This window comes from Hypanus sabinus, chromosome 14, assembly GCF_030144855.1.
Source record: "Hypanus sabinus isolate sHypSab1 chromosome 14, sHypSab1.hap1, whole genome shotgun sequence".
NCBI classification, from domain to species: domain Eukaryota; kingdom Metazoa; phylum Chordata; class Chondrichthyes; order Myliobatiformes; family Dasyatidae; genus Hypanus; species Hypanus sabinus.
In genome coordinates this window covers 64,465,405-64,480,089 of record NC_082719.1, presented here as the reverse complement: position 1 = coordinate 64,480,089, position 14,685 = coordinate 64,465,405, and the positions used below count along the sequence as shown (strand labels likewise).

General features: G+C 39.1%; 1 protein-coding gene across 2 annotated transcripts in view; it reads left to right on the top strand.

Moving 5' to 3' along the window:
- ipo11 (importin 11) overlaps window positions 1–14,685 on the top strand; it is a 414,929-nt gene that overhangs the window by 64,437 nt on the left and 335,807 nt on the right. For both annotated transcript variants that reach the window (XM_059989330.1, XM_059989331.1), the window contains exons 7-9: window positions 10,786–10,915; window positions 11,961–12,019; window positions 12,963–13,011. In XM_059989330.1, coding sequence (XP_059845313.1) covers window positions 10,786–10,915; window positions 11,961–12,019; window positions 12,963–13,011 — 238 coding nt within the window. The remainder of the gene's footprint in view (window positions 1–10,785; window positions 10,916–11,960; window positions 12,020–12,962; window positions 13,012–14,685) is intronic.

Genomic DNA, 14,685 nt, shown 5'->3' with positions numbered 1-14,685 from the left:
GGGAATGAGCTGAGCCAGGTGACAGAACTTTCAGTAGAGGAGCATTTCGGGAATAGTACTGCAAGTCTTAAGATAGTTGTGGATAAGGAGTAGCCTTAACCTTGAGGGAAGATTAATTACAACAGTTTTAGACAAGAACTGAAGACTGCTGTATCTGGGTAAATCTATGTAGGAGTCTTTTAAAGGCTAACTGCTTAGAGTTCAGGACTAGCATGTTGCTGTGAGGGTGAAAGGTAAGGATGATAAGGATCCTTAGATGACAAGCGATGTTGTACATGTTGTCAAAAAGCAAAAGGAGGGATATTTATGGTTTAGGAAGCTGAAATTAGACAAAGCCCTCGTGGAATTAAAAAGGAAGCAGGAAAGAACTTGAGGAATTAGGAGGACTGAAATGGGTCATGAAATTTCCATGGCTAGGACTAACATTGACTTTGTAAACAGAAATGGAAGGACAAGTTTTATTTATCCTAGGATTAATGGGAATGCCAAGAATTCTTTTGATGTATATTAGGAATAAGAAGAAACAGGACAAGGATAAAAATATCAAGAGTTATTGTCCTGTGCTGAGACGTTTCATCAGGTCTTAGACCGAATTGTCAGCTCTTTTTTTTATTATGCGTTTTTACAATGCAGCAAAACAAAAAAAAGATGAAGGTTTATACAGTGCAAAACATACATAACAAAGTACAATTCATAACAATTAAGCGAAGCACCCATAGTAGAATCATGTAAGGTTAGTTACCACCCCACCCTCCCACTACCCAGCTCCAAGCCAACCTCACACTATATGAAAAACTTTATCAGAACTATATCACCACAGAGCTGTATTTACAGAAAGGTATATTGCCTACTACCTAAACTATAATATGTTTACACATTAAAAAAACCCATAAATCTTAACCATAAGAAGCTGGAAGTAAAGGATTTTAAATGCAATAGAAAAAAAAAATGGGGGGATTCACCCTTAATCTAAACGGGCATTATGAAAACATTCAAGAAAAGGTCCCCACACCTTTTGGAACTTTATATTTGAATTGAAAAGTGAATAATGAATCTTTTCAAGGTCTAAGCAGGGCATAATATCTCTGAGCCATTGAGCATGGGTGGGAGGGGCAACATTTCTCCACCTAAGAAGAACTGCTTGTCTGGCCAAAAGAGAGGCGAAAGACAATGTACGACGCTTAGTTGGAGTTAAATGCACGTCAACTTCTCCCGAAGTACCGAAAAGAGCAATCAGAGGATTAGGTTCCAACTAGCAATTAAGTATGTGAGGTAAAGTTTGAAAAAATCATCTCTCCAGAATTTCTCCAAGCTCGCCCCCTTCGCACTCATCACAACAGGGACCGATATCAGGATAAAACCGCGACAATTTAGTTTTAGACATATGAGCCCTGTGTACCATCTTGAACTTTAAAAGGCAGTGGCGAGCACGTAGAGAAATTGAATTAACTGAATTGACCATTGAATCCCAAACCTTGTTGGACAAAGAAAAATTTAAATCATGCTCCCAGGCAGTTTTAATTTTGTCGAAGGGGACTTACTTCAACATCGTTAACATATCTCGAACAGTAGAAATTAAACCTTCACCCAATGGATTCATACAAAGAAACACAACATTCTTATTGGGTGCTTCAGGAAAGTTTAGTAATAAAAGGTTGATAATAATTTGGAGATATCTAAAGAAATGAGTGTTAGGTAGGCCGAACTTTACAGACAATTGTTCAAAAGTTGCAAAGCACTTCTCTATAAAAAGATCTTCAAAACACCTAATGCCCTTTTGGTGCCAATCTAGAAATATTAAGTCCTGCATAGAAGGCTGAAAAAGACGAATATGTAGAATAGGAATAGAGAGAGAAAAACCGTGAAGCCCATTATGTTTTCTGAGCTGAGCCCATATTCTCAGAGTGTGTCTGATAACCGGATTAACAATTGATTTAGGCAAATGGCAAGGAAGTGGGGAGATGGAGAGGTTCTTATTAGAGTTCAACTCCATTGCCCCCCCATATTGGGCAGTCCAACTGATGATAAAAGTAATACCAAAAGATAAGATAAAGTATGTTGGCTGCCCAGTAATATAAACAAAAACTGGGCAAGGCCATACCACCTACCGTTTTAGGTTTTTGAAGATGAGCTTTATTTAGTCTGGGATGTTTGCCCTTCCATAGATAGGACAAAATAATAGGGTCTAACAAATTAGAAAAAAGCTTTAGAAGTAAAAACTGGTAAAGATTGAAATAAGTATAAAAATTTAGGAAGAATAAACATTTTAACAACATTAGTTTGACCTATGAAAGACATGGACAAAGGTGACCACTGTGCTAAGCTCTGTTTTGTATGATTTAAAAGATTAGTACAATTTTCTCCAAAAAGACACTTATAATGTCTTGTTACTGTCATGTCAAGGTAAATAAATTGATTATTTACTACTTTAAAAGGGAGGTTATGAAATTCTAGTGATTGTGCTTCTCTATTTATTGGCGATACGGAGGGTCATTAGTCTTTCACTAATGCCAACAGGTGTTTTTGTGGGATTTGGTAGAAAGGTGCTCTTGATGGCCAATCCTACTTTGTGGAGATGTTGTCCACCTGGGGGGGAAACCTTTCCAGAAGAAGGTGTAACCCATCCCTTCCTCTGTTAATGAGCCTTCATCCAGGAGCCTGGTCTCACTCGGCAGCAATGTTGATGTTGGCATTAGTGAAAGACTAATGACCCTCCATATGCCCCGGCAAAGAAATGTTATGCCACGCTTCTCAGTGCCTATGCACCAACTTTGCCATCTGAGAATGAGGCTAAGGAATGCTTTTTATCATACATTAGACGAAGCTCTTTGCTGGATCCCTAAGAATGATAAGATCCTTTTGTTTGGTGACTTCAGTGCTAGGGTGGGCAGAGCACCAGGATATGGAGTGGAGTGCTAGGTAGGAATGGTATTGGCAATGCCAATGCAAATGGCATGAGGCTACCTACTCATTGCTCTGAGCATAACCTTACCATAACCAACACCATCTTACAGCAGAAGACAATATATAAGACCTCGTGGATGCACCCTCACTCTAAGCATTGGCACATGATTGACTTTATCATTGTGAGAAGTAGTGACATCAAGGATTTTCTCATCACCTGTGCCACGAGAGGTGCAGAGAGCTGGACTGACCATCATATGATTGTGGCCAAGCTCCGTATGGAAGTGTGTCTTCCCTCCCCCTTCCCCCACGGCTGCAAAAGCACCAATAAAAAGCGGCTAAATTGCAACCGCTTGAGGAAACACAGAAGCAAGAAGTGAGTTTTGATGCATCCTAGCTAAGAAACTAAGGGAGCTGGAACCTTGTCTGATTTCAGAAAATACTATGGAACAACAGTGGACCTATATCAGCTCTGTGCTGTATGAGGCTGCAGCCCAATCCATCGGCCATAAGAGCAGAAACCACCAAGACTGGTTTGATGGTTTGACGATAACTTAGATACCATCCACAATTTGCTAAAGGACATGCACAAAGCATGTCCTTTAGATAACCCATCAGCAACAGACAGCATTGGCAGGTAACTTGAAGTGCAAAAGATAATATGGGCCATACAAAATGAACAGTGGACTGAAAAGGCACATTAAATCCAGTCCTTTGCCGATAATAATGTCATGCATAATTTTTACAATGCGGTCAAAACCATCTACAGCCCAATAAATTGATGCGTTACTCTTCTGAAAACAGCAGATGAAAACACTTCTGAAGAATCAGAATACCATTCTGCTGAGGTGGGCTGAGCATTTTAACACTCCGCTTAATCAGGATTCTGACGCAGACCACACCATCCTGGATGAACTGCCTGAACTTCCTCCCATCCACGATCTCAGTCTGCCACCAGCCTTCCAGGAGGTTCTATCAGCTGTCCATTCCCTTAAGAACAATAAGTCCCCTGGCACTGACAATATCGAGTTACTGAAGAATGGAGGGTACATGTGTATGCGCACCCTCTACCAGTACATCACCAAGGCCTCGTCTGACGAGAACATCCCATAGCAATGCAGAAGTGCAAACGTCGTTGTAATTTATAAGACCAAGGGTGACAAGGCCACCTGTGGCAATAGTAGGGGCAAATCACTCCTTTCTGTTTCTGGAAAGGTCCTGGCTAAGGTGATGCTTCAGAGACTGATCAGCAACATCACCGAGTTAATGCTGCCTGAATCAGAAGAACAGGAGCACGATTGACATGATCTTCACAGCCCGGCAGCTTCAGGAAAAGTGCCGGGAGCAGCATCAAGACCTGTTTATGGCCCTTGTCGACCTCTCCAAAGCATTCGACACTGTGCAAAGAGAGACGTTATGGGATGTCCTCCAGGTTTGGCTGTCCCAGTAAATTTGTTAACATCCTCTGCCAGTTCCATGATGGGATGACTGCTTGGGTGACCATAGGACAAGCGTCCGAGCCCTTCCTTGTACGGACAGGGGTCAGGCAGGGGTGTGTGCTAGCGCCAATGCTCTTTAACATCTTCCTCCTGTGTGTTACCAAGCTTCTCTACAACGAGATTGAAGACAGCAGTGGTGTGGCAGTGGATGTCAGATTAGATGGCAACCTCTTTAACATCAGGAGGCTGCACGCAACCACCAAACTCCATAGAGAATGGGTCCTGGAGCTGCAGTATGCAGATGACTGTGCTCTTGTGGCCCATACTCTGGAGGATTTTCCAGACTGTCCTTGCTGTCGCGGTGAGAGCGTACAGCAGGATGGGGCTGACCGTCAATACCACCAAGACAGAAGAGGTTTGCCAATGGAGTGCTAGTGTCCCAGTGAAGAAGCACTGTAAGGGTCAGATGAAGAATGCTTTAAGGAAGTGCAAGATCAGACCTGAGGACCTGGAGAATGTTGCTGCTGACTGTAACACTTGGCGACAGTTGTGTAGGGATGGGGTTCATATGCTGGAGATGGAAAGAACAACCAGAAGACAGCAGAAGAGAGCCAGGAGAAATGCAGCCCTGGTTGCCATCACTACCACCACTACCACATATACATATCCCACCTGCAATAGAGCTTGTGGGTCCAGGATAGGACTGTATAGTCACCAAAGATCTCACCGTTAAAGGAATGGACGTCATCATTGGATTCTGATGGACAACTGGTGAAGAAGATTTATTGGAAAAAGTTTGCTCTTATGTAAATTAAGTTTGTATCCGGAAAGCTGACTAAATTTATTAAGGAGTGTAAACATTGGGGATCAGGAGGTAATCAGGTTTGATATTGAAAGTAAAAGATCATCAGCATCAAGCGAGACTTTGAACTCAACATCCCCCCTCCAAATCCCCATCAATTCAGCACAACTTCAAAATGTAATCGCCAATGGCTCTATAGCCAAATCGAAAAGTAAGGAACTTAAAGGACACCCTTGCCAGGTACCATGTTTAAGACTAAAAGGTTGGGATTGCTGAGAATTAGTCAAGACAGAAGCAGTGGAGTGTGAATATAACAATTTAATCCACATAATAAAACTTAGTTCAAAATCAAATTTTTCCAAAACTGCAAAAAGATAATTCCACCCCACAGGATCTAGAGAAATGACACATTCAGGAATCCCAGCTGAAGGTGAGTATAAGATATTAAATAGATGCCATGTATTAAAAAAAGAAGGCGGTTTTTAATAAAACCAGTTTGGTCTTCAGAAATAATTAAAGGTAGAATGTTCTCCAATTTATGGGCCAAAACTTCAGCCAAAATTTTAAGCAAGGGAATCGGCCTGTATGAGGAACACTAGTGGATCTTTACCTTTGTTCGCTAAAAGAATAATACATACCTCATTAAATGATGCTGGCAGTTTACCATGTTTAAATGAGTCAGTTAAAACTAACGTTAGTTGAGGCGAAAGCAGTGAGGAAAATGATTTACAGAATTCTGCAGAGAACCCATCAGGTCCAGGAGATTTCCCAGACTGCGGTACAGATATAGCTGATGATATTTTCTCTAGTGATAATGGTGCATTCAATTTTGCTTTAAAATCGGGAGAAAGCGAAGGAATGTTTAAACCTTTTTAAAAAAAAATGCTTGACAGGAATATTATCGTCTGAGGATTCAGAGGTTTAGACTCGTGAATAGTAGTTCTGGAATATATCATTAATTTCAGAACGATTCAAGGTAATATTACCATTTTCCATTCAGCTTTTTCTAATATGTTGTTTAACTTTGGAGCGTCTTTGTTGATTGACTAAAACTTTACCTGATTTATCAGCATGGATATAAAACCGGCTTTTACTTTCCAGAAGTTGGCGTTCAATTGGGTAAGTGGAAACAAGGTCAAACTTAGTTTGAAGTTCCACTTGTTTCTTATACAGCTCCAGATTTTTAGTTTGGGCATATAGTTGGTCTATTGCTTTAATTTGATTAACCAGATCTAATCGCTCTTTATGGGTTTTTCTATTTAAATTCACAGTATATGAAATTATTTGACCCTTAGGTATGCTTTCATAGCATCCCAAACAACCTGACTTGAGGTTTCAGATGACGTGTTAGTTTTTAAAAAAAAGTTATCTGGTCCTCCATAAATGTTACAAAATCATTATCTGACAACAAAGAGGGGAATCAGAAAGAATTATAGACAGGGTGACTGGGGCATCATCTGAAATCAATATGCTCCGATAATCACACAAGCGAACAGATGTAATCAACTGATTATCAATTAAAAAATAATCAATTCTAGTAAAAGTATGATGGACATGTTAAAAAAAAATCTCTCACATTTAGATGAAAACGCCATAAATCCAAGATACCATAATTAGAAAGGAAAGAGGAATAGAGGATGATCGGTCCAAAATTGGATCTAATCAACTGTTAAAATCACCACCCAATATGAGAAAATATGAACTCAACTCGACAATAGAGAGAAGAAATGATCAAAAAACTCCACATCATCCGAACTGGGGGCATATAAATTGGCCAAAACTACCAATGTGTTATATAATATCCCAGAGACAATAATAAAAGGACCATTTGTATCAGATACTTTATTATGAAGCTCAAAGGGAACATTTGATTTATAAGAATTGAAACACCCCTGGCTTTAGCCTGAAAAGTTGAATGGAAGTGCTGCCCCACCCATTTGGACATAAGACGAGAGTTATCATAATTACGAATGTGTGTTTCTTGCAAAAAAACAATTGCTGCATTAAGCTGTTTAAGATGTGAAAACTCCTTCCTTTCTTTTAACAGGATGGTTCAATCCCCTAACACTCCAGCTTACAAAATTCAATGGACTAACCATTGTCCTTTTAAAAAAAAGAGGATAGTAGGCATAAACTTTGTCTGAAATTCAAGTAACAGCTCTGCGGCAAAAGTGTAAAACAAGAAGAACAGGACTAAAAAACGTCCTGAATAACGTCTAAACCAGGCATGGGCAAACTACGGCCCGGGGGCCATATGCGGCCCGTTAAGCTTTTAAATCCAGCCCGCAGAACTTGATGAAATTATATTAATAAACCTTGTTAACGTTTTTTCCCCGCAATTCTGGCGTTTTCCCAATAGATGACGCACTCTATATACATTGACCTTTGTTGAGGTGCAGCGTATTACTCCACATTTGCGCTTTACTCTTTGTTCGGCTCGACCTATTTGTGTGAACAGGCGTTCAGCGTCATGAACATCAACAAAGCCAGCCACAGATCCAAGTTAACTGACCAACACCTCAGATCCATCCTGAGAATCGCCACAACAAATCTAAATCCAGACTTTGATGCACTGGCTAAAAAGGGAGACCAACAACATTGTTCCCACTGAAATTAAAAATAAGTTTCTTCGTTGTGTTATGTAAAAAATGCATTTGAAAATATTTTTTTCAATAAGCCTTACATGTTACATGTCACTTCTTTTAAGTGATGGACATGAGTAGTGCGCAGGTGCACGTACGTTCTCAAAATAGAAAATGCGCTCCAGATCAAATAACACGCTCCGCATACTGGCGCGCTGTCACTGTTCTGTCCTTGTGCTGGTCGTTGTTGAATTTTGGCACAGGGGACAATTGAATAAGAAGGAGCAGGACAAGTAGACCTGCATCTCCTACCGTTTTTGAAATAAAGACAGGCAGGAGGAGAGTGATGATGATAATATCTTGAAGGATAACAGAATTTTCAGTGCTTTAAAATAATAACTGTTACTATTAAAAAAAGCTGTATTTTGTTCATTTAATTTTCAGTGTTTTAAAAGTCATTTCAATAAATAGCTAAATACCATGGGACTTCAAAGACAGATATTTTGTTGTAATGCATTTGTTCATTTTCAATTGAAATTAAAGCACATGTTTTCTACATATCCCATGATACTTTATTTTCTCTTATGAGGTGTATTACCAAAACACTCCGTCCATCTGCTCCTGGTCCGGCCCCCCTGTCAACTTTTAGAACCCTTTGTGGCCCACAAGTCAAGAAGTTTGCCCACCCCTGGTCGAAACGTTCTATGACTAATGTTGGTGTTAGAGTTTCCTCCCTCCCTCAGACCCCAAAGCAAGAAAGCTACCTAAGAGCAGCAGCAAGCTCTTCAGAGAAAAATCAGCCCATAATCCCACTTCCTGTTTCTTGACATCATCATCATCATCTCCATTTTGTATCGGTTACAAAGTAGAAAACCTTTAGCACAACAAGCTAAAGTTATACAAAGTGAAAAGAAAAACCATTCCACCGAAATTTGATATGATTAACTCAAGGTAATAATACAAGAAAAAAAGAAATGAACTAATGTTTAAGAAAAAATATAAAGACAAGTAAACAGATTTTATGCAATAACCTAATAACTAGTGAATTTTTTTTTACTTAAGAAAGAAAAATCAGGGGAAAAAAACAAAAAAAAGTACTTCACCACCAATGTAAATTATAAAACCGAACCAGAGGGAGTCGAAGCCACAGGCAGGTCAACAATAAATTTCTGAGCTTCTGAAGCCGAGTTAAACCACATTTTGTCTCCACTGGTAAGAATTATTTGGAGGCAAGGAAAATTGAAGGGAAGGCCTAAATTCACGATTATATAGTTCTTTCATAACTCCTTTAAACTTGGCTCGCAGACTCAGAACTTGGGGAGCATAGTCCTTGACAACATGAATTGGTAGATCATTATTTTAGTTTTCCTCTCCGACGAGCTTCTTTAATGAGAGAAATTTTCATCTGGTAGCGATGAAAACAGGTAATTACAAGATGTGGCCTGTGTCCCAGTTCCAGAACAGGCCCTAAAGTGCAGTGAGCTCTGTCTATCTTGGTAGTGTCGGAACTATTTCGTTCCTGAAAATCTTACATAGCTGAGTAGAGAAAAATTCGACAGGAGATCCATGTTCAATACGTTCTGGCAAGCCGAATATACGCAGATTTTGACATCTGCTTCGACATTCCAAATCAGTAACTTTGGATAACAACTTACTGTTGTGATCTCTTAGGTTAGAATAATTGCTTTCTAGCTCTTCAAAATGGTGGTCTAGCGTATCCGTAGTAGACTTGAGATGTGATACGCATTGGGTATGATCCTCCGCCATGGATGTAATACAATCCAACTTCGAATTCACTGAACTAATAGAAGACTTAATTTCAGCTATTATCTTCTGTCTGTGTTGCGCCAAAATCAAGGTAATTTTGCCTGAGGGGCTAGCGGCAGGAACTTGTTTCTTCCTGGATTTGGTGGTCTTAGAAGCCATCGCAAAACAGGCGAAGGTAGATAGGAAAATAAAAAGTTTAACAGTTTGAAGTTTTAAAAAAAAGGGAGAGAAGGAGTGCAGAGATAACAAATAAAACAGAGCAATAGCTTTTAGGGACTAAACCATCGTCATCTTAACCAGAAGTCCCAACTCTTTATACCTATCCATAGATGCTTCATGACCTGCTGGGGTCCTCACGCATTTTGCACAAGTTAGTCTGGATTCCCTGCATCTGCAGAATCTTTTGTATTTATGTTAAGGATAGAAAAAAAAGTAGGTTCATCCAAGCGCAATGTGTGGAAGTAGAGGAAGGGGCTGAGGTTGTTTGAGTACTCCACATTAGTATTCACCAAGGGAAAATGTGTACAATGATTATATCATGGAGGTGTGTGTTCATATTCAATGGCTCGTTGATAAGAAGGAGGAGGTAATGCAGGTACTGAGAAACATTAATATCGCTAGAGCCCCAGGGCGTGATGGAATCCATCCCAAGTTGTGGAGAAAAGCTAGGGAGGAGATTACTGAGACCCAAGTGGAAATCTTTGAGTTTTTTTTGCCACAGGTGAGTTCCCAGAAGATAGCACAATAGTCAGTGTGGGCCCTTTGTTCACGATGAACATCAGGAAATTTTAGGCTGGTGATCCTTGCATCGAGAAAGGGAAATCATTGGAGAAGATGCTTAAGAGTATGATTTACTTGCTTTTGGAAGATCACAATCTTACTTTGGAAAGTCAGCATGGCTTTGTGGGGAGAGGTACAAAAAAATCAAATGTGAGACAGTAATATAAGGCATGTTGGAATTTGTTTAATTTTTGTTATTTGACTGTACATTTTTAATCATTTGTTTTTGATTTTGCTGGTTTTCTTCAGTTGCCTACTGTAATTTCTGATTATACACATTAGTTCAAGCTGGTAATCTTGTTAAATGATACTGCATAAAAAGCAGTAAAGAAAAGATGAATTTGAAAACAACTGCTGATTCACGAAGTAGGACTTGATGTACTAAATGCAAATGTGATATGAACTCCAGTAATTCACTTTTGTAGCTTTTAAAAAAAAAGTAATATTTTTTTTCTTCCCTCCATGTATATGGTAAGAAATCATAAACTAAGCAGATTTATTATTATTGCAGTTGGCATCTGGAATCTACAGCTTTGTTTGTTCCCTGTGGAACCATCATACTGACAGCTTTTTGCAGCAGATCTGCATTGGAGAAACAGCTGCCATCAATTCCTTAGAAAGAACTTTGCTTTCATTGAAAGGTATTTGATATTTATAAGCTTGAAGGAAATTTTTACTTATGTATTATTTTGTAAGACTTGTTTTGGTGATAGCAATTTATTTTATTCTCATATTATTTAGAGTGACTTTCTTCGGACTATCTATATTGTGATGAACTTCAGAACTGTTGATAGGTTATATGAACTTTCTGTAACAGTAAAGATGCGATCAAAAGTTTGAAATTTTTATTTTGTGTAAACTTTGCTATGTTCAGTGTTGTCAGTTTATTGATATGTGAAGTGAGTTGAATTGAATTGGATGGTGGTGAATTTGTGGAATTTATTACCACAAGCAGCTGTGGGAACCAGGTTGTTGGTTATATTTAATTAAGGCAGAGCTTGATAGGTTCTTGATTGGACACAGCATCAAAGTACAGGGAGAAAGCTGGGGAGTGGGGCTGAAGAGGGGAGAAAAGGATCAGCCATGGCTGGATGGCAGAGTAGTCTTGATGGGCCAAAAAGACTAATTCCACTCCTGTGTCTTATGGTCTTATGGCTGAAGATTGGTTTCAGTGGAGGAATCTGAGTTGGATTATCTACATGTTCTTGAATGGGAGTTTCACCTCCCAAGGTTTTCATCTGCTTGTAAGTAATCAATTGCGGCAATATTTTTCATGGTCAGAACAACTGTAAACCTGAATGAAATTTAGTGAGAACAATTGGAGAAAAAGTGGGGGTTGTGGTACAAGGTGAAGGGGCAGTTACTTAAAACTGAGGTGTCGAGATTTCTTCGTATGAAGGGTGGTGGATCATTGGAACTCCTACCCCAGATGATTATAGAAACTAGATCACTTCAAAGAAGAGATGCATACATTTTTGAAAGAATGAGGAATTGAAGATGATATGGAACTGATACAGAAACAGATGGCTCAGGCAGAGCAGTGATGATCAAATTGAACAGCAGAGCAGGCCTGGGGGGAGGGGGTGGGGGTCAAGTGACCAAGTTGTGCTTGTGTTTTCTTGCGCTCTAGTATAATAAGTTGGAAACCTGACAGTGCCTCATTATGTGTTTTGTTTTTGCTGATAGTTCTTCGCAAGCTCACAGTGCATGGGTTTATGGAACCCCATAAAAACTTAGAAGTAATGGTACGTAATGTGACTTTACTTCCCTAAATTTATACCTTTTATCCATGGAATATCTATAAGCGCATTGGAAAAATCAATCAAGTTGATTGATTTATAAGATTAATTAAGTCAAACTACATTCATTAGTGTTTCTTACTGAGAATCGAAAAAAGGCTTATTAGCAAAATGAATACATCCACAATTAAACTGAGATGGGTCGGGCAGATGTTCTGCTGATCCTGAGATGACGCTGCCTGTGCCCTGGACCATGCTCTTCTTCCAAGCAAGGTGATGGGTATAATGATCTGGGAAACGAGCTACAGAAGATTTTTTTATTACATCAAACTTAAAAATTTATTCACATTTCTTCTGATAACCAGTTCTCAACATTTATTTCAATGGAGCTTATTTGCTTATTTTGTGTTTAACTTGGGTAAAGTTGAGCAGGCACTGGGGAGCCTGTGGAATCTTGTGTCCTTTTTGTCTCCGTGGGGAGTTGACTGAAGTAGCACAGAGTATCCAGCAACATAAGTGACAAAGCAGTGATGCCACAGTTCATTTCACTCAGTGACGGTTTTGGAGATGTCAGTCATGAAAAGGAATGTGGCTGAATCTGAGAAGCATAAGATACCAGATAAATCCCTTACATTAAAATGGCTTGTTAATTTATTTCAAAATCTATCAATGATAGTCAGCAATGGTACTCCATGACTTTAATGGTTATTTTTCAAAGGAAGAAGGGTTTTCTTGTTTTAAATTCTATGAATTAAAAACATGTCACTGGTTTTGTTATCCTGTATTCTGTTGTGGGAGAGCAGTTTTTTTTAAAATAACCTATGATGTATTCCAATTTTAATTTTAAAATTTCACAAAATGAATTAAATGTTTTCCTATCACAGGTATATTAGACTCATTGCTTGCCAATATTAACTTCTGTTTTCTCTGCCCCTTTCAATCTTTATAGGAATTTCTGAATACAGTTTTTGAGAGGTTAAAACAATTCTTGGAATGTCGTAAGTATAGTTATGATAAATAGTGAACTTGAGATATATTGTGTAGAATTGGACATGGGATTAAGATGGGAGGAGTAAGACTTATATGATAACTGCGAAGCAAGTTTTCTACACAGGATGGTGGGTATATGGAGCTGCCAGAGGAAGTAGTAGAGGGTACAATTACAAGATTTAAAATCCATTTGCATCCGTACCTGAATCATAGATGGCTAGAGTAATGTGGGCCACATGGAAACAAATGGGACTAGCTCAAGATGGCACCTTGGTTCGCATGAATGAGTTGGGCCAAAGAGACTTACTGTGCTGTATGACTCAGAATTTTACTGTTTATGCTCCATGCTAGAAGCATCAAATGTGTAAGAAAGAAAGGAACAAATGGATTTAATCATAATTTGTGGACATTTAATTCACACTCTTAACAGCACATAAACTACATAGCTGATTGCATCTTTTTAATTTAACCATAATAATTTCAACTTATGTTCTTATTGTCATATAGTGAGGGAAGAAAAATTGGCCATTTCCCTTAGTGTATGTTCTTGTCAATTTGAACATGATTAGTCTTCATCGGGGCGGTCAGAGATGCAGAGGGTCAGTAACTTTAAATTCCTTTGTGTTATCATTTCAGTCCTGGAACCAGCATGAAAATGTCATCTCAAAGGCAGCACGGCAGTACTTGTACTTTCTTAGAAGCGTGCGTAGATTTAGCACGTCACCTAAAACTTTGACAAACTTACATAGCTGCACAGTAGATAGTATCCTAACTGGTTACATCATGGTGTTTCCATACCAGACCAATGCTCAGGAATGAATAAATGCTTCAAAAAGTGGTGGGCTCAGCCCAGTCCATCACAGGTAAACCCTTCCCCAGCACTGAATACATTTAACTGGAGCACTGCCACAAGAAAGCAGCATCCATCTGAAAGACTATCACCATTCAGGCCTTGCTCTCTTCTTACTGCTGCCATCTGGCAGGAGGTGCTGGAGGTTTAGGTCCCATGCCACCGGATTCAGGAACATTTAGTACCTTCAGGTTCCGGAACCAGCATAGATAATTTCAATCACCACCTCTCTAAATTTATTCTATGACCTACAGACTTGAGTTTGAAGGAATCTTTATAACCCATAATCTCAGTATTACTTTTGATTTGCATGGTTTGTCTTCTTGAGCACATTGTTTGCCAGTCTTTGTCTGTTTATGTATAGTTTTTCATAACTTCTGTTGTTTTTCTTTATTTTCCTATAAATGCCTGCATGAAAATGACATGTATTCCAAGTAAAAAAAATTACTTATTACTAAGTGGTGAGTACTTATTCTGGATGGGTAGTCGAGATAAGGAATGAGTCTTCACGAAGTGACCTTCACTATCATCCAAAAAAAATCAGCAACGCATTGCAAAAAGATGAGTGCTGAATTTCCCAGGATTCAGGTAGAGGAAGCTCTTGCCATAAAGCGAATCACAGGCAACCATTTGATTCCTAGCCTGCAGGAACTGCAGGGACCACCAACTGTGGGCTGCTCAAAGTTGACCAAAATTGGCAAAAAAAACGCCACAAAGGTATGGGACTAGTTTGCTTTGAATGGAAGAGCTAATTAACCACAAATATGAGAGGTTTGCTAGTTTGAAAGCTTCACCATTCCTCCCAGTAGCTGAAAATAAGCTGCTTCCTGAA